Source organism: Podarcis gaigeae, assembly GCF_964106915.1.
Source record: "Podarcis gaigeae genome assembly, chromosome: 3".
Lineage (NCBI taxonomy): Eukaryota > Metazoa > Chordata > Lepidosauria > Squamata > Lacertidae > Podarcis > Podarcis gaigeae.
The window spans coordinates 73362605-73383097 of NC_139680.1; the positions used below are offsets into that span (position 1 = coordinate 73362605).

At 40.8% G+C, this 20493-nt stretch overlaps 1 protein-coding gene across 8 annotated transcripts in view; it reads right to left on the reverse strand.

Annotated features, from left to right (window-relative positions):
* Positions 1-20493, reverse strand: part of WDR27 (WD repeat domain 27) — a 69005-nt gene that overhangs the window by 19981 nt on the left and 28531 nt on the right. For 4 of the 8 annotated variants that reach the window (XM_083732305.1, XM_083732303.1, XM_083732304.1 and 1 more), the window contains exons 23-25: positions 14753-14850; positions 11543-11645; positions 1900-1998 (exon numbers count right to left, since the gene is read on the reverse strand). In XM_083732305.1, the coding sequence (XP_083588431.1) occupies positions 1900-1998; positions 11543-11645; positions 14753-14850 (300 nt within the window). The remainder of the gene's footprint in view (positions 1-1899; positions 1999-11542; positions 11646-14752; positions 14851-20493) is intronic. The other 4 variants (XR_014562507.1, XR_014562508.1, XM_083732308.1 and 1 more) reach the window with 2 other exon arrangements.

The following is a 20493-nucleotide window of genomic DNA, read 5'->3' on the forward strand; positions in this document are numbered from 1 at the left end:
CTTATATTAAGAGGACATTTCAATTAATGCTGTTTTCACCCCTGTTCTTCCCTGTGTTTTCTATTATAAACAGCAATGCTTCCTTTTACTTCCATCTCTCTACTTGCCACGTGCAAAACGGTACTCCATTTCTACTTGATAAATTCTACTTCTTGGAAACCATTATATCATAAAGGTGACTTAGAGATTCCATATCTCCAATCTACCCAGTTTAGGTCAGCTGTGAAGAAACCACATGTAAATCTCTGTCTTTAAGAGCTTTCTGCCTCACAACTAATGCATTATTGCAATCACAATACAACTTTGAGAATCAGGATGCTTGTCTTTTAGTAAAGAATCTTGCAATCTTTCACATGATGGAAAGCACACAGCAAGCCACAGAGGAATAACCTAATTTAATGCCAAGTCAAAGCCAAAATTTGGTGAATGATGAAAAGAAAAATGATTTTCCCCTATCACTACAAAACATAGCTTGCTTGTGGAAAATTACATGCTACTGATGATTAAGTGAACAGGTGGCAAAGAACCAAAGAAGAACAATGTTTTCATATATGTCTTTCTTCTAAACTTGAGTTCTCCAGATGTTGTCACCAGGGAAAACAAGCTTTTCCTAGTAGCCAGTAAAAATTCAGTAACTCGTATTTTTAGACCCATCCAATACTACTTATATCCAATTATAAATAAATTCTGATGATTTCAGCCCTAAAAATTCTGCTGTCTAGGAAACTTGTATTGGATGTAAATTTCCCTATTGGCCAGTGGGTAGGTACCTCCACAGCAAAATTCAATATAAAACATCCTCTGTCTGTAACTGAAGTGCAACTGTAACTGAAAGGGGGGGGGGATTTCCAAAGTTACACTAGCTAAAATGACCCACTTAAATGACAGCAGAATTCAAAAATCCTTTCCCTAATGACAAATATTATTACATTTATTTATTTATTTATTTATTTATTTATTTATTTATTTATCAACTGATAGGCTTCTAAGCAGTCTACAAGCTTAAAAAAATTACACAAGTTTATACAATATAAAGATTCTTAATAAATTAATTTAATTAATTAAAATAAACAATGAAAGAGTCCCTTTAAAACATTCATATTACAATGCCTACTTGGCAATCAGTCAGGATATATTCAATTAAAGTACAGTCATACCTTGGATCCCAAACGCCCTGGAACTCAGACGTTTTGGCTCCCGAACGCTGCAAACCCAGAAGTGATTGTTCCGGTTTGTGAACATTCTTTTGGAACCCAAACCTCCGACGGGGTTCCGTGTCTTCTGATTGGCTGCAGCCAATCAGAAGCCACAATTTGGTTTTCAAATGTTTTGAAAGTCGAACGGACTTCCAGAACAGATTCTGTTTGACTTCTAAGGTACGACTATAACTTTATCTGAAATACAGTAACATTTCTTACAAATAATCAGTTATATTAAATTGTGAAATGATTGTATTTTCAGAAATGTTATAAGGCACCAGAAGTGGCGTGCTGGGTGGAATGGAGCTGGTATGTTAGCTTCCTGGCAAGTAGTCATTGTTGCTTACTGTGAGGAATAGGGACAAGGTGGTGCAAAGCATTCAAAATAAATCTGATTAAATATATAAAGAATGTAATTAGCTGCACCATGAAACTGACATAACTTAGACTCTTAAAACCTGACAAAAGGTGTGGTTTTTACCTGACAGCTAAATGAATATAAAATTGGAGAAAGATGCACTTCAGTGGGAAAGTCATTCCACAAACATTAATAAATAAGGCAAATATAATTGACCCTTAATGATATTAATAACAGAAAATACGACGACATAGGGAAAAGCAGTGGGGGGAAATCAGTATCTGATTAATACTGAAAGCAATTAAAAATTAAAATTCATAAATGAGAAACAAAGAAAAATACCTGAGGAGATGAAGGGTTAAAAGCCACATTGATGACAGACTCTGTGTGTCCAGTCAACTTATAGGAATAAGTGCTTGAATGCATCTCATATATATATGCCTGAAAGAAATAACACACAATTAAAGCTGTCAGAAGCACCTAATGTAATTTGCATTTTCAAAAAAAAAAAAAAAAACAAGCAGGGTTCAGTAGTGTAAAAAAAAATCATTATATAAATTTCAATCACTGAATCAAATTTAAGTTTGATCAGAATGAAAACTATTTACAAAAAAAAACTCTTTTTCATCACACTTTAAGTTACAATATATTTACAATATATAAATATAACTGTAATGTTAGTAATATCTCAAGTAACTCCAAAAATATTAAACTGCTTTTCCATCTTTTTTTTTTTTTTACAATGACATGGTTTTCACCGATAAGCTGAGAGAGCACTATTAGTAGCCTCTCATGGATAAGAAGCGCAACTAGTTAACAAGGAGTCGTACCTTCAGTGTAGGTGTTATGGATTCAGTCGTCTGTGTTTGCCTGAGCTTAAGTCTGCACTAAGGATTCTGAGCCCTTGTGTTCTCATTTGATACATGATATCCAATCACAGAACATTTCAGGATTTAGGCTACTGCCATTGGCTCTTAAACTCTGAGTTGTGATTCGCAGCTTGGGAATTTAGACAGCCAATCACGTTGAGAGTAGGAGTGGCCCAGGCCTTCAGAGTATATAAGCAGTTGCTTTGCCCCCGTTGTTCAGTTCTGTTACTTCAATAAAGTTTCTTGCTGTTGAAGAATAGAACTTTCCTTATGCAAGAATACTTATCGCAAAGCATTGGAAGACACAAGATTTACCCACCCGGGAAGAATGGCAGATGAAGTTGATGGACTACATGGAACTGGCGGAAATGACTGGCAGAATCCGAGACCAGGGAGAAGAGTCGGTGGAAGAAGATTGGAAAAAATTTAAAGACTATTTACAGAAACATTGTAAAATTAATGAATGTTAGAAGGATACTGGAATGAAGTTATATGGCTTTAGCAGAAATGTTATAAAGAATTAAGTAAAAATAGATTGTTAATGGGTCAAAGGGGAAAAAAGTAAGGTTAGATTGTGTTAAGATAAATTATAGGATAAAAATTGAGAAAGATGGAAAGGATTTGCTGAAATAGCTAACTGAACTAGAATACAAAGAAGGGAGGTGTGAGGGGGTCGTTGAAACAAGTAAATGAAAGATAAGATATGGAAATATTGGATGTGTTTTTAATTGTTTTTGTTTTTGTTTCTGTTTTGTCAAGATAAGTAGTGTTTTTTTGTTTTTCATGTATTGTATTGTATTGTATTGTATTGTATTGCTTTGTTTAACTTTTTTTCTTCTTTTTGTAATCTTTAAACTCTTAATAAATATTACTTTAAAAAAAAAAGTTTCTTGCTGTTATCACTGTGTCTCGCTTCATGGGAACCCACATACACTTCAGTAGGTAACACAAAGGAGGATCCAGTCCTTCAGGGAATTATATAGGTAAAAAACTATCATATAGAATTCCATCTACAGGTAAACTGATGGTCAGTGCAGTTGCATAGTCTCGCTGATATATCCATACCTTTAGGTGGACTTTCAATTGATACTTTGGGCAGCTCGGTCTAAAACACATTACACATGTAATTCCTTGAGGCTAGAAATATGGTGCTAGCTTCTTTTCAGAAAGAACAAGTTACTGGCTTCACACGCTGCTGCCACACACACACACAGTATTAGAGGAAGACATTCATCAAGTATTTTTATACTCTATCTTTTTATGCATCCAAATGCAGTAGACGGCTTATCATCAACTTGTGTCAGTGCTGAGAAGTGCAAAGCCTTTTCAAAGGCCTTGTGAGACCAAGTGCATTGAAGAAAATTCCACCTACGTGGGGTTGTTTGGGCCATGCACAACAGATAACCACTAGTAAGATCATGAGGCTCTCCTTCCTCTTGGTTTCCACTCAGTAGTAGCAGTCATTTACTGCTTTCTGCCCCCACCTCTTGATTAGTTTTATTAGATTTCAATTGCATTCATACTACTTTAAGTTGTTGTTGTTGTTTAGTCGCTTAGTCGTGTCCGACTCTTCGTGACCCCATGGACCAGAGAACGCCAGGCACCTCTGTCCTCCACTGCCTCCCGCAGTTTGGTCAAACTCATGCTGGTAACCTCGAAAACACTATCCAACCATCTCGTCCTCTGCCGTCCCCTTCTCCTTGTGCCCTCCATCTTTCCCAACATCAGGGTCTTTTCCAGGGAGTCTTCTCTTCTCATGAGGTGGCCAAAGTACTGGAGCCTCAGCTTCACAATCTGTCCTTCCAGTGAGCACTCAGGGTTGATTTCCTTCAGTATGGAGAGGTTTGATCTTCTTGCAGTCCATGGGACTCTCAAGAGTCTCCTCCAGCACCATAATTCAAAAGCATCAATTCTTCGGCGATCAGCCTTCTTTATGGTCCAGCTCTCACTTCCATACATCACTACTGGGAAAACCATAGCTTTAACTATACGAACCTTTGTTGGCAAGGTGATGTCTCTACTTCTCAAGATGCTGTCTAGGCCTGTCATTGCCCTTCTCCCAAGAAGCAGGCGTCTTTTAATTTCGTGGCTGCTGTCACCATCTGCAGTGATCATTGAGCCCAAGAAAGTAAAATCTCTCACTACCTCCATTTCTTCCCCTTCTATTTGCCAGGAGGTGATGGGACCAGTGGCCATGATCTTCGTTTTTTTGATGTTGAGCTTCAGACCATATTTTGCGCTCTCCTCTTTCACCCTCATTAAAAGGTTATTTAATTCCTCCTCACTTTCTGCCATCAAGGTTGTGTCATCTGCATATCTGAGGTTGTTGATATTTCTTCCGGCAATCTTAATTCCGGCTAGGGATTCATCCAGCCCAGCCTTTCGCATGATGAATTCTGCATATAAGTTAAATAAGCAGGGAGACAAAATACAGCCTTGTCGTACTCCTTTCCCAATTTTGAACCAATCAGTTGTTCCATATCCAGTTCTAACTGTAGCTTCTTGTCCCACATAGAGATTTCTCAGGAGACAGATGAGGTGATCTGGCACTCCCATTTCTTTAAGAACTTGCCATAGTTTGTCGTGGTCGACACAGTCAAAGGCTTTTGCATAGTCAATGAAGCAGAAGTAGATATCTTTCTGGAACTCTCTAGCTTTCTCCATAATCCAGCGCATGTTTGCAATTTGGTCTCTGGTTCCTCTGCCTCTTCTAAATCCAGCTTGCACTTCTGGGAGTTCTCGGTCCATATACTGCTTGAGCCTTCCTTGTAGAATTTTAAGCATAACCTTGCTAGCGTGTGAAATGAGTGCAATTGTGCGGTAGTTGGAGCATTCTTTGGCACTGCCCTTCTTTGGGATTGGGATGTAGACTGATCTTCTCCAATCTTCTGGCCACTGCTGAGTTTTCCAAACTTGCTGGCATATTGAGTGTAGCCCCTTAACAGCATCATCTTTTAAAATTTTAAATAGTTCAGCTGGAATACCATCACTTCCACTGGCCTTGTTATTTGCAGTGCTTTCTAAGGCCCATTTGACTTCACTTTCCAGGATGTCTGGCTCAAGGTCAGCAACCACACTACCTGGGGTATACGAGACATCCATTTCTTTCTGGTATAATTCCTCTGTGTATTCTTGCCACCTCTTCTTGATGTCTTCTGCTTCTGTTAGGTCCTTTCCACTTTTGTCCTTTATTATGGAAATCTTTGTATGAAATGTTCCTTTCATAGCTCCAATTTTCTTGAACAGATCTCTGGTTCTTCCCATTCTATTGCTTTCCTCTATTTCTTTGCATTGCTTGTTTAAGAAGGTCTTCTTGTCTCTCCTTGCTATTCTTTGGAAATCTGCATTCAATTTCCTGTATCTTTCACCATCTCCCTCGCATTTTGCTTGCCTTCTCTCCCCCGCTATTTGTAAGGCCTCATTGGACAGCCACTTTGCTTTCTTGCATTTCCTTTTCGTTGGGATGGTTTTCATTGCTGCCTCCTGTATAATGTTACGAGCCTCCATCCATAGTTCTTCAGGCATTCTGTCCACCAAATCTAAATCCTTAAACCTGTTCCTCACTTCCACTGTGTATTCATAAGGGATTTGACTTAGATTGTATCTTACCGGCCCAGTGGTTTTTCCTACTTTCTTCAGTTTAAGCTTGAATTTTGCTATAAGAAGCTGATGATCTGAGCCACAGTCAGCTCCAGGTCTTGTTTTTGCTGACTGTATAGAGCTTCTCCATCTTTGGCTGCAGAGAATATAATCAATCTGATTTCGATGCTGCCCATCTGGTGATGTCCATGTGTAGAGTCGTCTCTTGTGTTGTTGGAAAAGCGTGTTTGTGATGACCAGCTTGTTCTCTTGACAGAACTCTATTAGCCTTTGCCCTGCTTCGTTTTGATCTCCAAGGCCAAACTTGCCAGTTGTTCCTTTTATCTCTTGACTCCCTACTTTAGCATTCCAATCCCCTATAATGAGAAGAACATCCTTCTTTGGTGTCACTTCTATAAGGTCTTGTAAGTCTTCATAGAATTGGTCAATTTCAGTTTCTTCAGCACAAGTAGTTGGTGCATAAACTTGGATTGCTGTGATGTTAAAAGGTCTGCCTTGGATTCGTATCGAGATCATTCTATCATTTTTGAGATTGCATCCCAGTACAGCTTTCGCCACTCTTTTGTTGACTATGAGGGCCACTCCATTTCTTTTACGGGTTTCTTGCCCACAGTAGTAGATATGATGGTCATCTGAACTGAATTCACCCATTCCCGTCCATTTTAGTTCACTGATGCCCAGGATGTCAATATTTATTCTTGCCATCTCATTTTTGACCACCTCCAACTTACCCAGGTTCATGGTTCTTACATTCCAGGTTCCTATGCAATATTTTTCTTTACAGCATTGGACTTTCCTTTCGCTTCCAGGCATATCCACAACTGAGCGTCCTTTCGGCTTTGGCCCAGCCGCTTCATCAGCTCTGGATCTACTTGTACTTGCCCTCCGCTCTTCCCCAGTAGCATGTTGGACGCCTTCCGACCTGAGGGGCTCACCTTCCAGCGTCATATCTTTTATATGCCTATTGTCTTTGTCCATGGAGTTTTCTTGGCAGGGATACTGGAGTGGCTTGCCGGTTCCTCCTCCAGGTGGATCACATTTGGTCAAAACTCTCCACTATGACCTGTTCATCTTGGGTGCCCTGCTCGGCATAGTTCATAGCTTTAAGTTAGGTTTAGGTTTATGAAATTTATGTATCACTTCCTGCTATAAAAAAAAAGACCACTCAAAGTGATTTACAACCAATGATAAAATCACATGTTGTTCTACAATCATTACTAACCAGTAGGAAATTCTGAAATACAAAATTTTCTGGAAAAATACTAAATGAATAGCAGTTACTCTGAAAATCCATCAGGTATGTGATTTAGTGGTAGAAGTTACACATTTCCTTAAAACTTCAGGTTATAAAGAGAGGAAAAGAGCCATGAAGGAAATGGACAAATAGTGAAAATTCACATGTGCATATAAATCTGGTTTACTAAAGCCAAAGTAAATTCACTTTTTCATATTTAACCCTATTCCTAATAATAAAAATGACTGATTCAGAAACTACTGATATTTCCTTTTCATCTTTGCCCCAGTTCAGCTAGAAGTAAAAATAGTTTACTTCTACTATTCACATCCATATGGCCTTCCTGAGTATGTAACCTCACACCTACTTCTGTTTCCTTTTATTGGAAATGTACAGATTGTTCTCAGCACATTTTCAAAATCAATTAAGTTCAAAGGAGAATTTGCTGGTGTCGTTATATTAGGGCTACAAGAAAGTAGCACCAAGATATAAATTCTTTCTAGATATATATTTTTTAAAGTAGATAATGAAACACAATATCTCTGTGAGCTGAGCAGGGACATTATAATACCACATATGTTGAAGATGTGCCCAGTTACCATCCATTTTCTAGTTTAATTTTCTATAACATTGTAACAAGAGGCTGAAGATGGGGTAAACACATAGAATGACACTGTGTATCGCTGAATACAGACTTGAAGCTCCTTTTTGCATGTGCAGTCAGAAACCTTAGAGCAGTGATGGCCAAACTTGGCCTTCCAGCTGTTTTGGGACTACAACTCCCATCATCCCTAGCTAACAGAACCAGTGGTCAGGGATGATGGGAATTGTAGTCCCAAAACAGCTGGAGGGCCAAGTTTGGCCATCACTGCCTTAGAGGATGATTGATGGGCATTTTAACTATGAATTTTTGAAAAACATACACACAGTCAGGAAATGTTACTGAAGCACTGCTTCAATGTCATTGAAGCACTTTCTTAAATGTTTTACTTGTGCAATACAAAAACATGTCACTTTAGAAGAAACTAAATGGCAACTTCAACCCAGTCAGATGAATCTCAGACCACAAACATGGAATTTTGTTTAATAATTCTATTGGCCTACCAACAGAATGCAGCACCCCAATGCTTACATCATGGTTAAGGGATCAGAAGCAGGTTATGGAATCACATGCCACCTATCTTCATGGAATCAATTCTCATCCCTGGCCTTAACAATGGTTAAGGATTATGCCATCTCCAATCCTAACTGCATTACAGTGGCAGTTCTTCAAACAGTGGTTCCTGCCAAACTAATGTAAATCATGTGTATATGTGTGATTTCAATTGGAAAACAGAAGGTTGTCAAAGCAGCAGGGGAAACAGGCTGCCTTTCCAACTTCTGCCGGTGTAGCTGGAGTAGGGCAAGACTACACAACAGAGTCCATTGCAGACTCAGGTCCAAAACATGATAGCACCAAGTAGTATAAAGCAGAGCTCAAGCACAAGATTTAGAGGGTGGCAGCTAGAAGACAGTCAGAAGATTCCAGGAGCAAGAGCTGAAGGAATATTACATAACCAACACCAGATGCACATACTCAAGTCTGTTCTAAAAGCCCTTTCTACTGAGGAATGCCATTACTCTCAAGAAATCCTTTTCTCAAGTCAAGCAGTGACACTAGACTCTCAGGTTTGCACTCTGTTGACCAACAGCTGCCTGGGCTTAGACCTCCTAGCACCATTTCTATTGAGGATTGGAAGGGGGTGACTCAACCTTCCCTTGACTTGACTGGGGAATCATCTGCCAGGGGTGGGTCAAGAACCTACCCTGAAGGTTCTTCCAGGGCATCTCCTAGAAGCCAACCTGGGGGGGAGTCATTCCCAAAGGCTTGCTCACCCAAATCTTGGGTCACTGGAAGGGCAGGGTCCTCACGGAATTCAGGGGCCACCATGACACTGCCAGAGGAAAAGCAGCAAGCAAAGAAAAGGTTCAGCACTCCTTGGCTTGCCATTTTCCCACTTGAAATCACTCCTAAGTTCCCTTTTTACCGGTGTTTGGTGACAACCAGTATTTGAAGCCATAGTTATCACATACTATTCTGGCCTAAAACTCCAATGAAACAATCAAGAAACAAGGCATACTTTTAGGAGTATACGTTCATATCCTAGTTTTCAGTGTTCATGATAAATATTTGCACTTCATGCTGGACATATTTATTCTTTTTGGCTTCTTCTAAGCATTACTTTTATTCTCTGTAATATTAATAATTCTCATTCCTCTGGCCAAAAAAATAGGATATTAACAGTCTGCGTGAGGTGAGAATATTCTCGAGAATTTAACATCACTATGCTTGTCATGGATGACCTCTCAGGTCCCAGGGCAAGGTGAAGGTCATCCAGAATGCTCCTATCCATTATTTAAGTGTGTGTAAATTTTGGAACCAGACACAAGCACTCCGTCAACTTAACTCCTAGAGTATGGTCTGAAGGCACATGAGACAACAGTAAATCACTTCAGGAAGCAATTTATAAATGAAATAAATAATAATAATAACTACCATGGTGAAGTTAAATAGGTCTGAGTTTGGTCAGTGCTCAGATGGGAGACCACCTGGGAATCCTTTGTATACTTTCACCTTAGAGAAAGGTGGCATCTAATTAACCAACTAGTAACTAAGGTGGCAATTCTAACTACACTTATCTTGGGAGTCAGCCCCATTGAATTCAGTAGGGCTTACTTCTGTGTAGGCATGGTTAGGATTCTGCTGTAATTTTATTCTCCAACCCTTCTCCCCATGAAACACTTATTTTCCTGAATTCTTCAAAGGTACTTTTATAATTCACAACATTCATAGAGCTAAGGCTACAACACTAAAATTAAAATACTAGCTTGGATTCAACAAACTGCAAATAGAACAGCACTTTTACACCCCTCTTCTTGGCTGCAGCCCCCTGTAGCCTCCCAAAGTGAATGGGTGGTAGAGCGGTGAGGTTTCCTCAGGAATGGTTTGGAGAATGAAGAACTCTTAGTTCATAGCTCCCCAAACTATTTTTACAAGGAGGAAACAGGAGGCAAAGCACCTGAAACTCTTGTTTACAGTAACCTGTCCCAGAATCAAGAGGGAATATGGTTTCCATTTTGTTTTTAAGCAGCGCAGCAAACACATATTCTTCCCCATCCAACACTTGTGGAAGGCAGTTTATGATTAATAATGCTACTTTTATTGCTTCTTTTGGCTTCTTATTCATTACACATTTCTTTAAAAGAAGAGGTGAAGCACTAAACTTTCTAAATGGAACTGCGTATGTCGCAAAAACAATCGTTGCAAGCTTAACAGAAAAGAGGAAGCTTATATAACAGATTTGTTTCTGGATTCCACTATTTAGAGTCAAGAAAAATATCACTGTTGGCCAACAGAATTGATGGGGAGATGGGAGCGAGACCCTTCTGCACAGAAAAACATAATAAAATCCATATTGGGTGAACAGGAGGTTATTCCCACTTAATCTGGTTTGGCAAACAGTAATTACAAGAGGCAAAGCTCAGGATGTAGTGCATGGTCCAGCCTAAAAGAGGTAGAAGTGAATTATCAGCCATCACCACCTTGAGGAGCATCCTCAATTGCATTATTGTTCCCCAAATATACCGAGGAAAACCACAGAACATTCCTCCTAATTACATAAATACTAAAATAGGTATCTTGCCAATTTGGGCCTGGCTCAGTTTCCTCATAACGGTATCCCAACCCCTTCCCATACTCCAGAGCACATACTCCAGAGCAGTCTTCAGGAACATGTATAGCCTAAGCCACAGTATCTTATCTTTTCATGTGCTGTTTTCTATTTTATTTTTTACACTATAGTCTTGTATATATTAGGAAAAAGCTTCAAAACTTGCTTTAAAATTCCTTTCCCATTCCCTGCATGGAAAGCTGAAATGGCAGCCTATGTTTTCACAGTATTCAAATTTCAATTTCCCTTAGTGCTGGTCTTCATCTTTCTACCTACTCCCCAGACTCACACCTGGATTTACCAGACATAGGTGTAGTTTCATATAAACAGATGTATCTTTGCCATGAAATAATAAAATAGCATAGCTAACTTATGAAATATGCAACAAGTTCCAAAATCCAAATAAACACACAGATGTGATGGAATTCTTGAATTTAGTTCAGGTAAAAAAAATATCAATTAAAAGGTCAACAATTCCAAATTCCTGTAAGTTCAAAAAGCTATAAGAGATCACAAAACTTTCTGTATTTACAATAGCATATATACACTAGAAATAAACTACTAATACATACACATTTATCTTCAGATCCACAGGCAATGAATTGTCCACAAGGAGAAACAGCGATTCCACAAGGATGACAGCGGCTACTATGACCTTTGTAATGACGTTCACACCTTCAGAAAGGGTTTAATTAAATAAATAAAGCACAACTTCTTTTTTAAAAAATAAACAAATTGCTTCAATGTTTAATCATGCATTAGAAGAAGGTTCACAACCTCTGAATATTTCATTCAACAGTCCATGGTGTACACTAAAAGATGGGCTAGTGGAAATTAGTATTTTCACACTGAAGGCCCACAGAATTTATAGAATTATAATTCAGGGTCTAAAGTCTCTACAAGCCCTCTAAGCATACAGTGGATATTAAGCCCACTAAGTCAATGACAGCTGGGGATATAACCCACCAGCTAACACAATCTCATTATGATATCACATCAAATCAACTAATGCCACTGAAAGAGACAGTGTGGAAACAGAAATAAGGGAGGAGAAAACAAAAAACAGGAGTGGAAAGAAAGACTCTTAGAAAAAAAGACCTGACAACATTAATAACACATCATACAGCAAGGCCATTAGCTACAATACAGTTAAACTGCTTACCCAGATTTTACTTTTAACTATTTTACCATTCAACTGCTTTACTTAAATTAATGTTTGAAAAGGTGGCAGCAGATAAGTAACCTGTGAAAAACTTTCCAATTTTTCATTTTTCATGAATTGTAGTTAGACCAGTTGATTGCAAAAACATAAGGATGTAACAGAGTCCAACCCCCAAAGTATCTCATTTTATTACTTTTTGACATTTGGTAGGGGTAATAAACCTTTATATTTTGGCACGTTCTTACAAACTCTCTAAAAAAAGATAAGATTAAATTATAAAACAATAACCAAAAGATCAACTGATATTAAGCTGGCCCCCACATTCTTCCAAAGCAGTTTTTCAAACACACTTCACTTCTACATCTTCTACAATTCAATAATTAACACTGTTTTCCCCATATATGTTTTTTCTGTTCTTCTGCTCTAATCTGCATATGAAATGTTTTTCAAGTCAGATAAGATGAAAAAGGTTTTCAAGATTAAAAGGGTATGTTTCATTACTTCATTCCAAAGTTCCGTTGCTTTAGAATAGGATTCACTGCCACATGTGCTCTTAAATATATATAGATTTTAAAATGTGACTTAAACCATCTCCCTGGTTAAGTGCACCTGTATTAAAAATGTTCCTGCATTTGGACAGAGCAATCCTAATCTACCAAGAGGCAGATTTATTTACTTATTTAAGTTATTTATATATCACCCACTGCATAAACCACAGGGCTATTTACAACAGGAAAATTGATATTCTAAAATGTTGAAGAAATGTAACATATACACACCAACACCTCTTGTGTAAATTACCGTATTTTTCGCTCTATAAGACACACTTTTCCCCTCCTAAAAAGTAAGGGGGAATGTGTGTGCGTCTTATGGAGCGGATGCAGGCTGCACAGCTATCGCTGAAACCAGGAGAGCAAGAGGGATCGGTGTGAACCAATCCTTCTTGCTGTTCTGGTTTCAGGGATAGCCACGCAAAGCCTCTTCAGGGCAATGGGAGGAACGCTCCCCCTGCCCTGAAGAGGCTTGGCACGGCTATCCCAAAAGCCAGAACAGCAAGAGGGATTGCTGCTTTCGCTGCACAGCGATCCCTCTTGCTGTTCTGACTTCACTTCGCTGGAGAGGCACTGTGCAGAGAGGGAAAGCTGCGCAGCGCCCCTTCAGCGAAGCGGCAGGAGAAATGGAGCCCCTTCCATTTCTCCTCCCACTTTGCTGGAGAGGCGCTGCGCAGAGAGGGAGAGAATTTTTTCTTCTTGTTCTCCTCCTCTAAAACTAGGTGCGTCTTATGGTCTGGTCCGTCTTATAGAGCGAAAAATACGGTAAGCTGTATCTTAACTGCTCCTGGCTGGGGAAGGGACTGGGGGAGGAGGAGTGTAAATCTGCGTTTTCTGCCCTTCCATTGACTCTCGTGGCTTAAATGTCAGTTATACTTGCATTTTTGACGGTGTACACCGAACATCCAATGAATGGATTTAGGATGCAGCGTAACACTTCCTGGCTGTGACACTCGCATTTCCCACTCTTAACAAGCACTGTGTTTGCCCTTTACACTGGCATAACTTTTGCCTTCTTACCTTATGGCAAGAAGGTTTTCTCTCAGCCAGTGTAAGGAGATATACCAGGGTAAGCCACTTACACCAGCTGAAGGTCAATTCAACTAGGCGTGTGGAGTAGCAGGATATGCCACAAAAGGACATTCTGTTAGGGACGCAGGTGGCACTGTGGGTTAAACCACAGAGCCTAGGACTTGCTGATCAGAAGGTCGGCAGTTCGAATCCCCATGACGGGGTGAGCTCCCGTTGCTCGGTCCCAGCTCCTGCCAACCTAGCAGTTCGAAAGCACGTCAAAGTGCAAGTAGATAAATAGGTACCACTCCGGCGGGAAGGAAAACGCCGTTTTCGTGCACTGCTCTGGTTCGCCAGAAGCGACTTAGTCATGATGGCCACATGACCCAGAAGCTGTACGCCGGCTCCCTCGGCCAGTAAAGCGAGATGAGCGCCACAACCCCAGAGTCGGTCACGATTGGACCTACTGGTCAGGGGTCCCTTTATCCTTTACCTTTAATCTCTCCCAGGTGGTGAGGAGCCATTAGGATGCAGTTTAAATTTACAAAGAACGTATACTAGCACTTCTGCCTTCTGGCATAATTGACTGGTTGGGATTGCTCTGCCCAGCAACCTTCCTCAATCTGACATCCTCTAGATGTTTTGGACTCCATTAGCTCCAACCAGCATGGTCAATGGTCAGGACAGATGGAAGCTATAGTCCAAAACATCTGGAAGGTTTCAGGTCGGAATAGGATGGTTTAGAGTAAAAATAGAATCTGATTCTATATATTACAGAGTCTACTGGTGCTTTGGACTGTAACTGTTATTCTATGCAAAATGTAAATTTGCAGAATCATCAGTACATATCTAGGCATATGCAGACACATAAATGTTAAAAAGAATTCACATAAACATGATAGAAAAAGAGACATATAAATTGAACATTAGGGGAGGAATGGGCTTTGCTGTTCACAAAAACAGAGATTATCCTAGATTCATAATGCCTGGTGACAATCCAACCACTTTTGTCACAGTTAGCATTTGTGCACAGGCTCAGACAAATAAACTGTTGTTACCTCAGTGTTCTCAAATCCCAGAGCTTGATGCCATCACCAATGGCTGTTGTTAAGAAAAGATTGTACGCTTCATATTGCTGACTGCTAAAAGCTGATCCCTGCAAAACATTAGTTTAAAATTGCTGAATCCTACGCAAGAGATAACATCCATTAAGGAAATTGCACTAAAAATTGTATAGGCATCTTAGCAAAGGCTGAACAATTTCACTTGTTTGCAACAGCTTTCAATTACTGCAGCAACAGCTTCTGAGAAGGCTTGTTGCTTGAATCACCAAATTAGAGGTCTTATGTCACAAGCAAAATAAACAAATTCATTCACATTAACACATTAAAACACAGAAAATGCTGAAGTAAAGTGTAGGTAGGAAAATCATTAGGAAGAAACTAAGAGGTTATTCCCAGTATACCAAATGTGGAAATTATTGGCAATGAGAATTAAGATGTCTTCCAATAGTTGGCATTGACAAAGGGATATTTTCCTTCCTGGTAAAGGTCATATAAATATTAGAAGAAATAAGATCCGGTATTACCAATGTTGTGTTTTCTTACAAAGAAGTAACTGTAAGCCCTTGCCATTAATAGTTTATAGCCATTTCATACAAATATTCTCTGAATTCCTATTGATCTCATTTACAGTGCAATTCTATTTGTGTCTACTCAGAATTAAGTCTCATTGTGTACAATGAGGTTAAGTCCTAGTCATCAATTAAACATTAAAGTATCAGAATTCCAGTGGCTCTTCCAGATGGAGTTCTGCTGTGGGATTGTTGTGAAAGAAAATGGTCCACAAATTTTCCCTCTCCAATACCAGAAAAACAAAGATGTTCCTTCAAGTGATATTTGCCAGTTATTTATTTTTTAAAAATGTATACTGCTCCTCACAAGAAACAAAGCAGCTTACAACAACAAAACATAAAACCATATAATAACCATATTGTCAGGGGCTCAGGAGCAGAGGCACAGGAGAGCGAAGGGGAAGAATCGGAGGGCAGCGTAGGGGAGTATGACAGTGGCCCGAGAGATTCCATGAGCTTCTCCAGCGAATCAGAAGATTCCCAGAAGGGGGCGCCGATGGCCAGGGCAAGGGGGGTCCCAGGGGAGACGCACCAGAAGCAAGGGGCCAGCGGGGACTCCCAAAGCAGCAGCGAGAGATCAGGGCCAGCTCCCTCACCAGAGTGGGGGGGAAGAGTCCCATGCATCAGGGCCAGCATCTCCTCCAGCAGGGAGAGAAGATGAGTCAGGGCTGACCACGCCTCTGTTGGAGAGTGAGGGAACGGAGGGGAGGTCAGGCCCAGCTAGCCCCCCCCCCGAAGGGGGAAGCAGTGACAGGAGCAGTGTAACGGTCAGGAGGAAGGTTGCCGGCTGGGCGCGGGCGCCAAGTTCAAATGTACAGGCGCGCGGCACAGCAGAAAACCCGGATTGGGAACCAGGTCCTAAAGCCCGCCGGAGGGAGGGGGAAGACTCAGGGGACTCAGCGTCAGAAGAGTCCAGAAAGGGCAAGACCCCAGCGGGCAGGCGGACCCAGAGGAGGAAAGAGCAGAGGAAGAGGTGGAGCAGGGCTAGAGTCTTAAACTGGTGCCTGGGGGGAGGAGATTCAGACGGAGCTTCAGCGGTCTAGAGTCCAAGACGTAGAGCTGCGCGCCGCGGCTTTGAAATCGAAACCGAACTTCAATAAAGACTTTTGTATATAACAAGAACTGGCGTTGGTCCTTTGTGAGCTGGGACCTAGGGCAGCTCTGACACATATAATATAAAAAAGTTAAAACTCATGACATCAGTAACTGTCAAGGAAAGGTCTACCCAAAGGGCTGTTATTAAATGTTATTGCCCCAAATTAGCTCCAGATTTCAAACAAACATAGAACTGCAGAGTTTGAAGGAACTCCAAGGGTCATCTAATGCAACTCCCTGCAATGCAGGGATCACAACTAAAACACAGATTGCAAGGCTACGCCTCTTCATGAACCTTTTCTGTGTCAAAAACAATCATGAAAAGCAACCTCCAAGATTCTCTTCATAAAACAGAGATGGGTATATGTGTTTCAGATCCCTGTAGTGAAAAAAGCTGTCCTCTTTCACCAGGCATTGTTGCTCTATTAACCACCTGAAAGATATATTCATCACAATGGCAGCTGCATCTTCAACAGCTTTGGAATCAATGTTATTTCGAAGTAATTGTAAGGCTCTTTACTGGATGATGTTTGGTTTCAGCAGCAGACAAAGTTATCTCTGCATAAATAATATCCTGCACTTTTATCATACATCAGTGGAAGGATAGATAAGATAGCATATCTTACTCTGTGCATAATTATTCCAAGATGGCAAACTGGTGTCTTAATTCTTCAGCATACATTACATCATGGGTTGTCAACCTGGTCCCTACCGCCCACTAGTGGGCGTTTCAGGATTCTAGGTGGGCAGTAGGGGGTTCTATGGCACAAGCTGAATCCTCCTTCCATCGAGCACTGGTGGGCGGTAAGGAAATTTTACCATCAAGAAAGATGCATTAGTGGGCGGTAGGTATAAAAAGGTTGACTACCTGTGCATTAGATATTATCTGACACTCAAAGCTACTGCTGAATCCATATTCCAGCCATATGTATCTTGATGCATAAGATAATACTTAGCGTGAAAGTCACAGCTAGAACAATAAAAGCCCCTTGTTATTTTTCTGCAGAAGATTCTATGCTTAACATGGATAAGAGTCAAATGCATGTCCCTAACATAGTTAAAAGCATGTCTCTAACATAGTTACAATCGACGCAGCTTAGTCCTTAGTTTTAACATGAGAACTAAAACTATACTACCATTTCCTGCTAAAGGTATATGCACATTTTTAGAATGAGGTTACCAATCAAATATGCATCAACAAGCACAACTTCAGACAGAGAATCTCAAATAGTTTGTGGCAATTGCTAATATTTAGTTACATTTTTTAAATTTATTTAGAGCATTTTTATCCTGTTGTTCAGCCAAAAAGGCTCTTAGAGTGGCTTACATAACTATTAAAAACAAGGCACTTCCCGCTCTCATATTTCCAATCTAAAAGACACAATGCAAAAGAGAGAAGGGGACGAGTAGGGAAGAGGAAAAAAGTAAACTTAGGTACCAATTCTTAATGTTATAGTTTCTGTAATGAGCAACTGGGAAGTTAACAGTTCATGTAGCCTGATGGAATGGTTGCAACTAATGACCGCTCCCCACTTAAAACGGGGGGCGCCCTTTGCGGGGACGCGTGCAGCCCTGGATCTGGAGTGGCCCCATCAGCATAGGCTTTGCCTTCCCTCAGGTGGGATACCTGGAGGTCCCCGCCTACGCCAGTGAGTTGTCCAATCCCACCTGGGGGAAGCGTTGCCAGGGAAACCAGGCCAGGTAGGGGGAGGGATTACCTGCCCACACAATAGAGGGTGGATCTTAATTGGTAATCCTCACTTGGCTCCAGAGCTTCTCCCACCCTACCCACCCTCAGTTAATGTCTTCTTTTGCAGGTTAACTTTTCTTCATAGGTTTTGCAGGTTAACCTGTCTCCACAGGTATGCGGGCGCTGCTACGATAAGGTCGCTGTTAAAGGGCCGGAAAGGAATTTCCCTGCATTGGCAGGTTTCGCCTTTCCCGTAGCAAAACGTCACAACTTTGGCGGTATCAGGCCTTGGGCGGAATCCTTTAGTCCATCTTCCTCTTTGCGGCGGCGATACCAAGGTTCCCCGTTAAAGGGGTTTTTGAAGGGAGGCTTTGGCCGTACGCCGAAAGGTCGTCATTGCTCTCCCCTGCGGCGGCGTAACGGGGGCGGCTATCTCTGCTTGAACATATGTTCTCCAGAGCCGGCCCACCCCCACACACACACACTGGATAACCCTGATGCTCCCTAGGTCCCCGGCTGGGGACTAGGGAGGGAGAACGCCCAATGCCTGAGCCAAGGTCTACCCACATTTGAAATTTAATAAAGTTGTGGCCAATTTAATCCCATAGCACGTTGTCTTGAGTCGTTATTCCACATGACGGGGGGGACCACTCGGGATCTGGGGACTCCGCCTGTCCACGCAAATGACAGTTTAGATAGACTCAAAGACAGCTGGTCTCAACACAGACAGGAGGAGGGGTGTTCTTCCCTTCTCTCTGTCTGCTGTAGAATGAAGAAATGACTTCCTCTAAGTGACTGGTAAGGAAGAGCCAGCAATTATATTTATGATAGTTACTTTAATTTAAGAGACAGTGTGATTCCTTGGCTAATGTTGGGCTTTGAACTGGGAAACCTAGATTTATATTCCTGTTCAGCCTCAGAGACATTGAATAGTATTGTGCAAGCTGTTAGCTGTGAGCCATATATACATAAGCAGCATTGGAGGATTATAGAATCATAGAATTGCGGTGTTGGAATGGACGCCCTACAACATAGGAATCTCAGATAAGCATCCATAACCGATGGCCATCCAAGTTCTGCTTTAAACCCTCCTAGGAAGTAGAGTCCACAACCAGAGCAAGAGAAAACAAGCTTGCTCCATCTAACACGTGACAGCCCTTTAGACATTCTGTCTTCTGCAGCATTAGCGACCTCCTAGTTTGGTGTCATCCGCAAAGTGGATGAGCACCCCTCAATTCTTTCCTCCAAGTTGTTGGCCCAGGACAAATCCCTGCAGCACCCCACTTGTTACTTTCTTCCAGGATGATGAGGAACCATTAGTGAGCACTCTTTGGGTTTGGTCAGTCAACCAGCTACAAATCCATGTGACAGTTACCTTGTCCAACCCAGCTACTACATAAGAAAACCATGGAGGACTTTGTCAAAAGCTAAACTGAAATCAAGGTATACTACGTCCACAGCATTCCCCTGACCCACCAAGCTTGTAATTCTATTAAAAAAAAAAAAAGAGAATTGTCCGGTATGACTTGTTTTTGAGAAACCCATGCTGAGTCTTAGTAATCAAAGCATCCTTTTCTAAGTTATCACAGACCGCCTGTTTAATTATCTGTTCTAGGATATTCCTGGTATCGACATCAAACTGACTAGTCAGTAGTTACCTGGGTCTACTCCCCCCCCTTTTTTGAAGATGGGGACAACATTTACTCACCTCCAGTCTGCAAGGACATCACCTGTTCTTCAATGAATCTCAAAAATGGTAGACAGACTCTCTGGGATTATATCTGCAAGCTCCTTTAGTACCCTTGGGTGTAGCTCATCAATCCCTGGAAATTTTAATTCATTTAAAGTAGCTAGGTGTCCCCTTACCACCAAATTCTGTTGGTATCCGTAGTCCAACACAGACTGAAGTATGCTGAAGCCCACCGATAACAACAAGCTTAAGAGTGCACTTTACAACTGTGCTGGATCATGGCCTTTGTGCCCAACAACAAAATAATTATGGATTTTATACGTAATGATACCATACAAGTTAAATTGGGGCATCATGTTGCATTAAAAATGAATGATTTATTAACTACAGGCTGATTTGATAATTTTACATAAAAGAGATTGTCTGACATACTAATATGATGTAAAAGTCAGCATTTCATCTATCTCATCAAGATGTAGTTGTTATAGGCTATGATCCAGAGAAATATCACTTTTGCTTTCGGTGGGATTTCATCTTTTTTATCCCTCTAACAGCAGCTTTCCAAAGCTTTTCCATCTGAAGGGACTTGCTGGAGTGTGGCCATAGAGTTTTACCACTAAGCATTTTACTTAAAAGTTTTAATGTATGTTACAAAACGGCAAAAGTTGATTTAGGATTGTAATCTTCAATT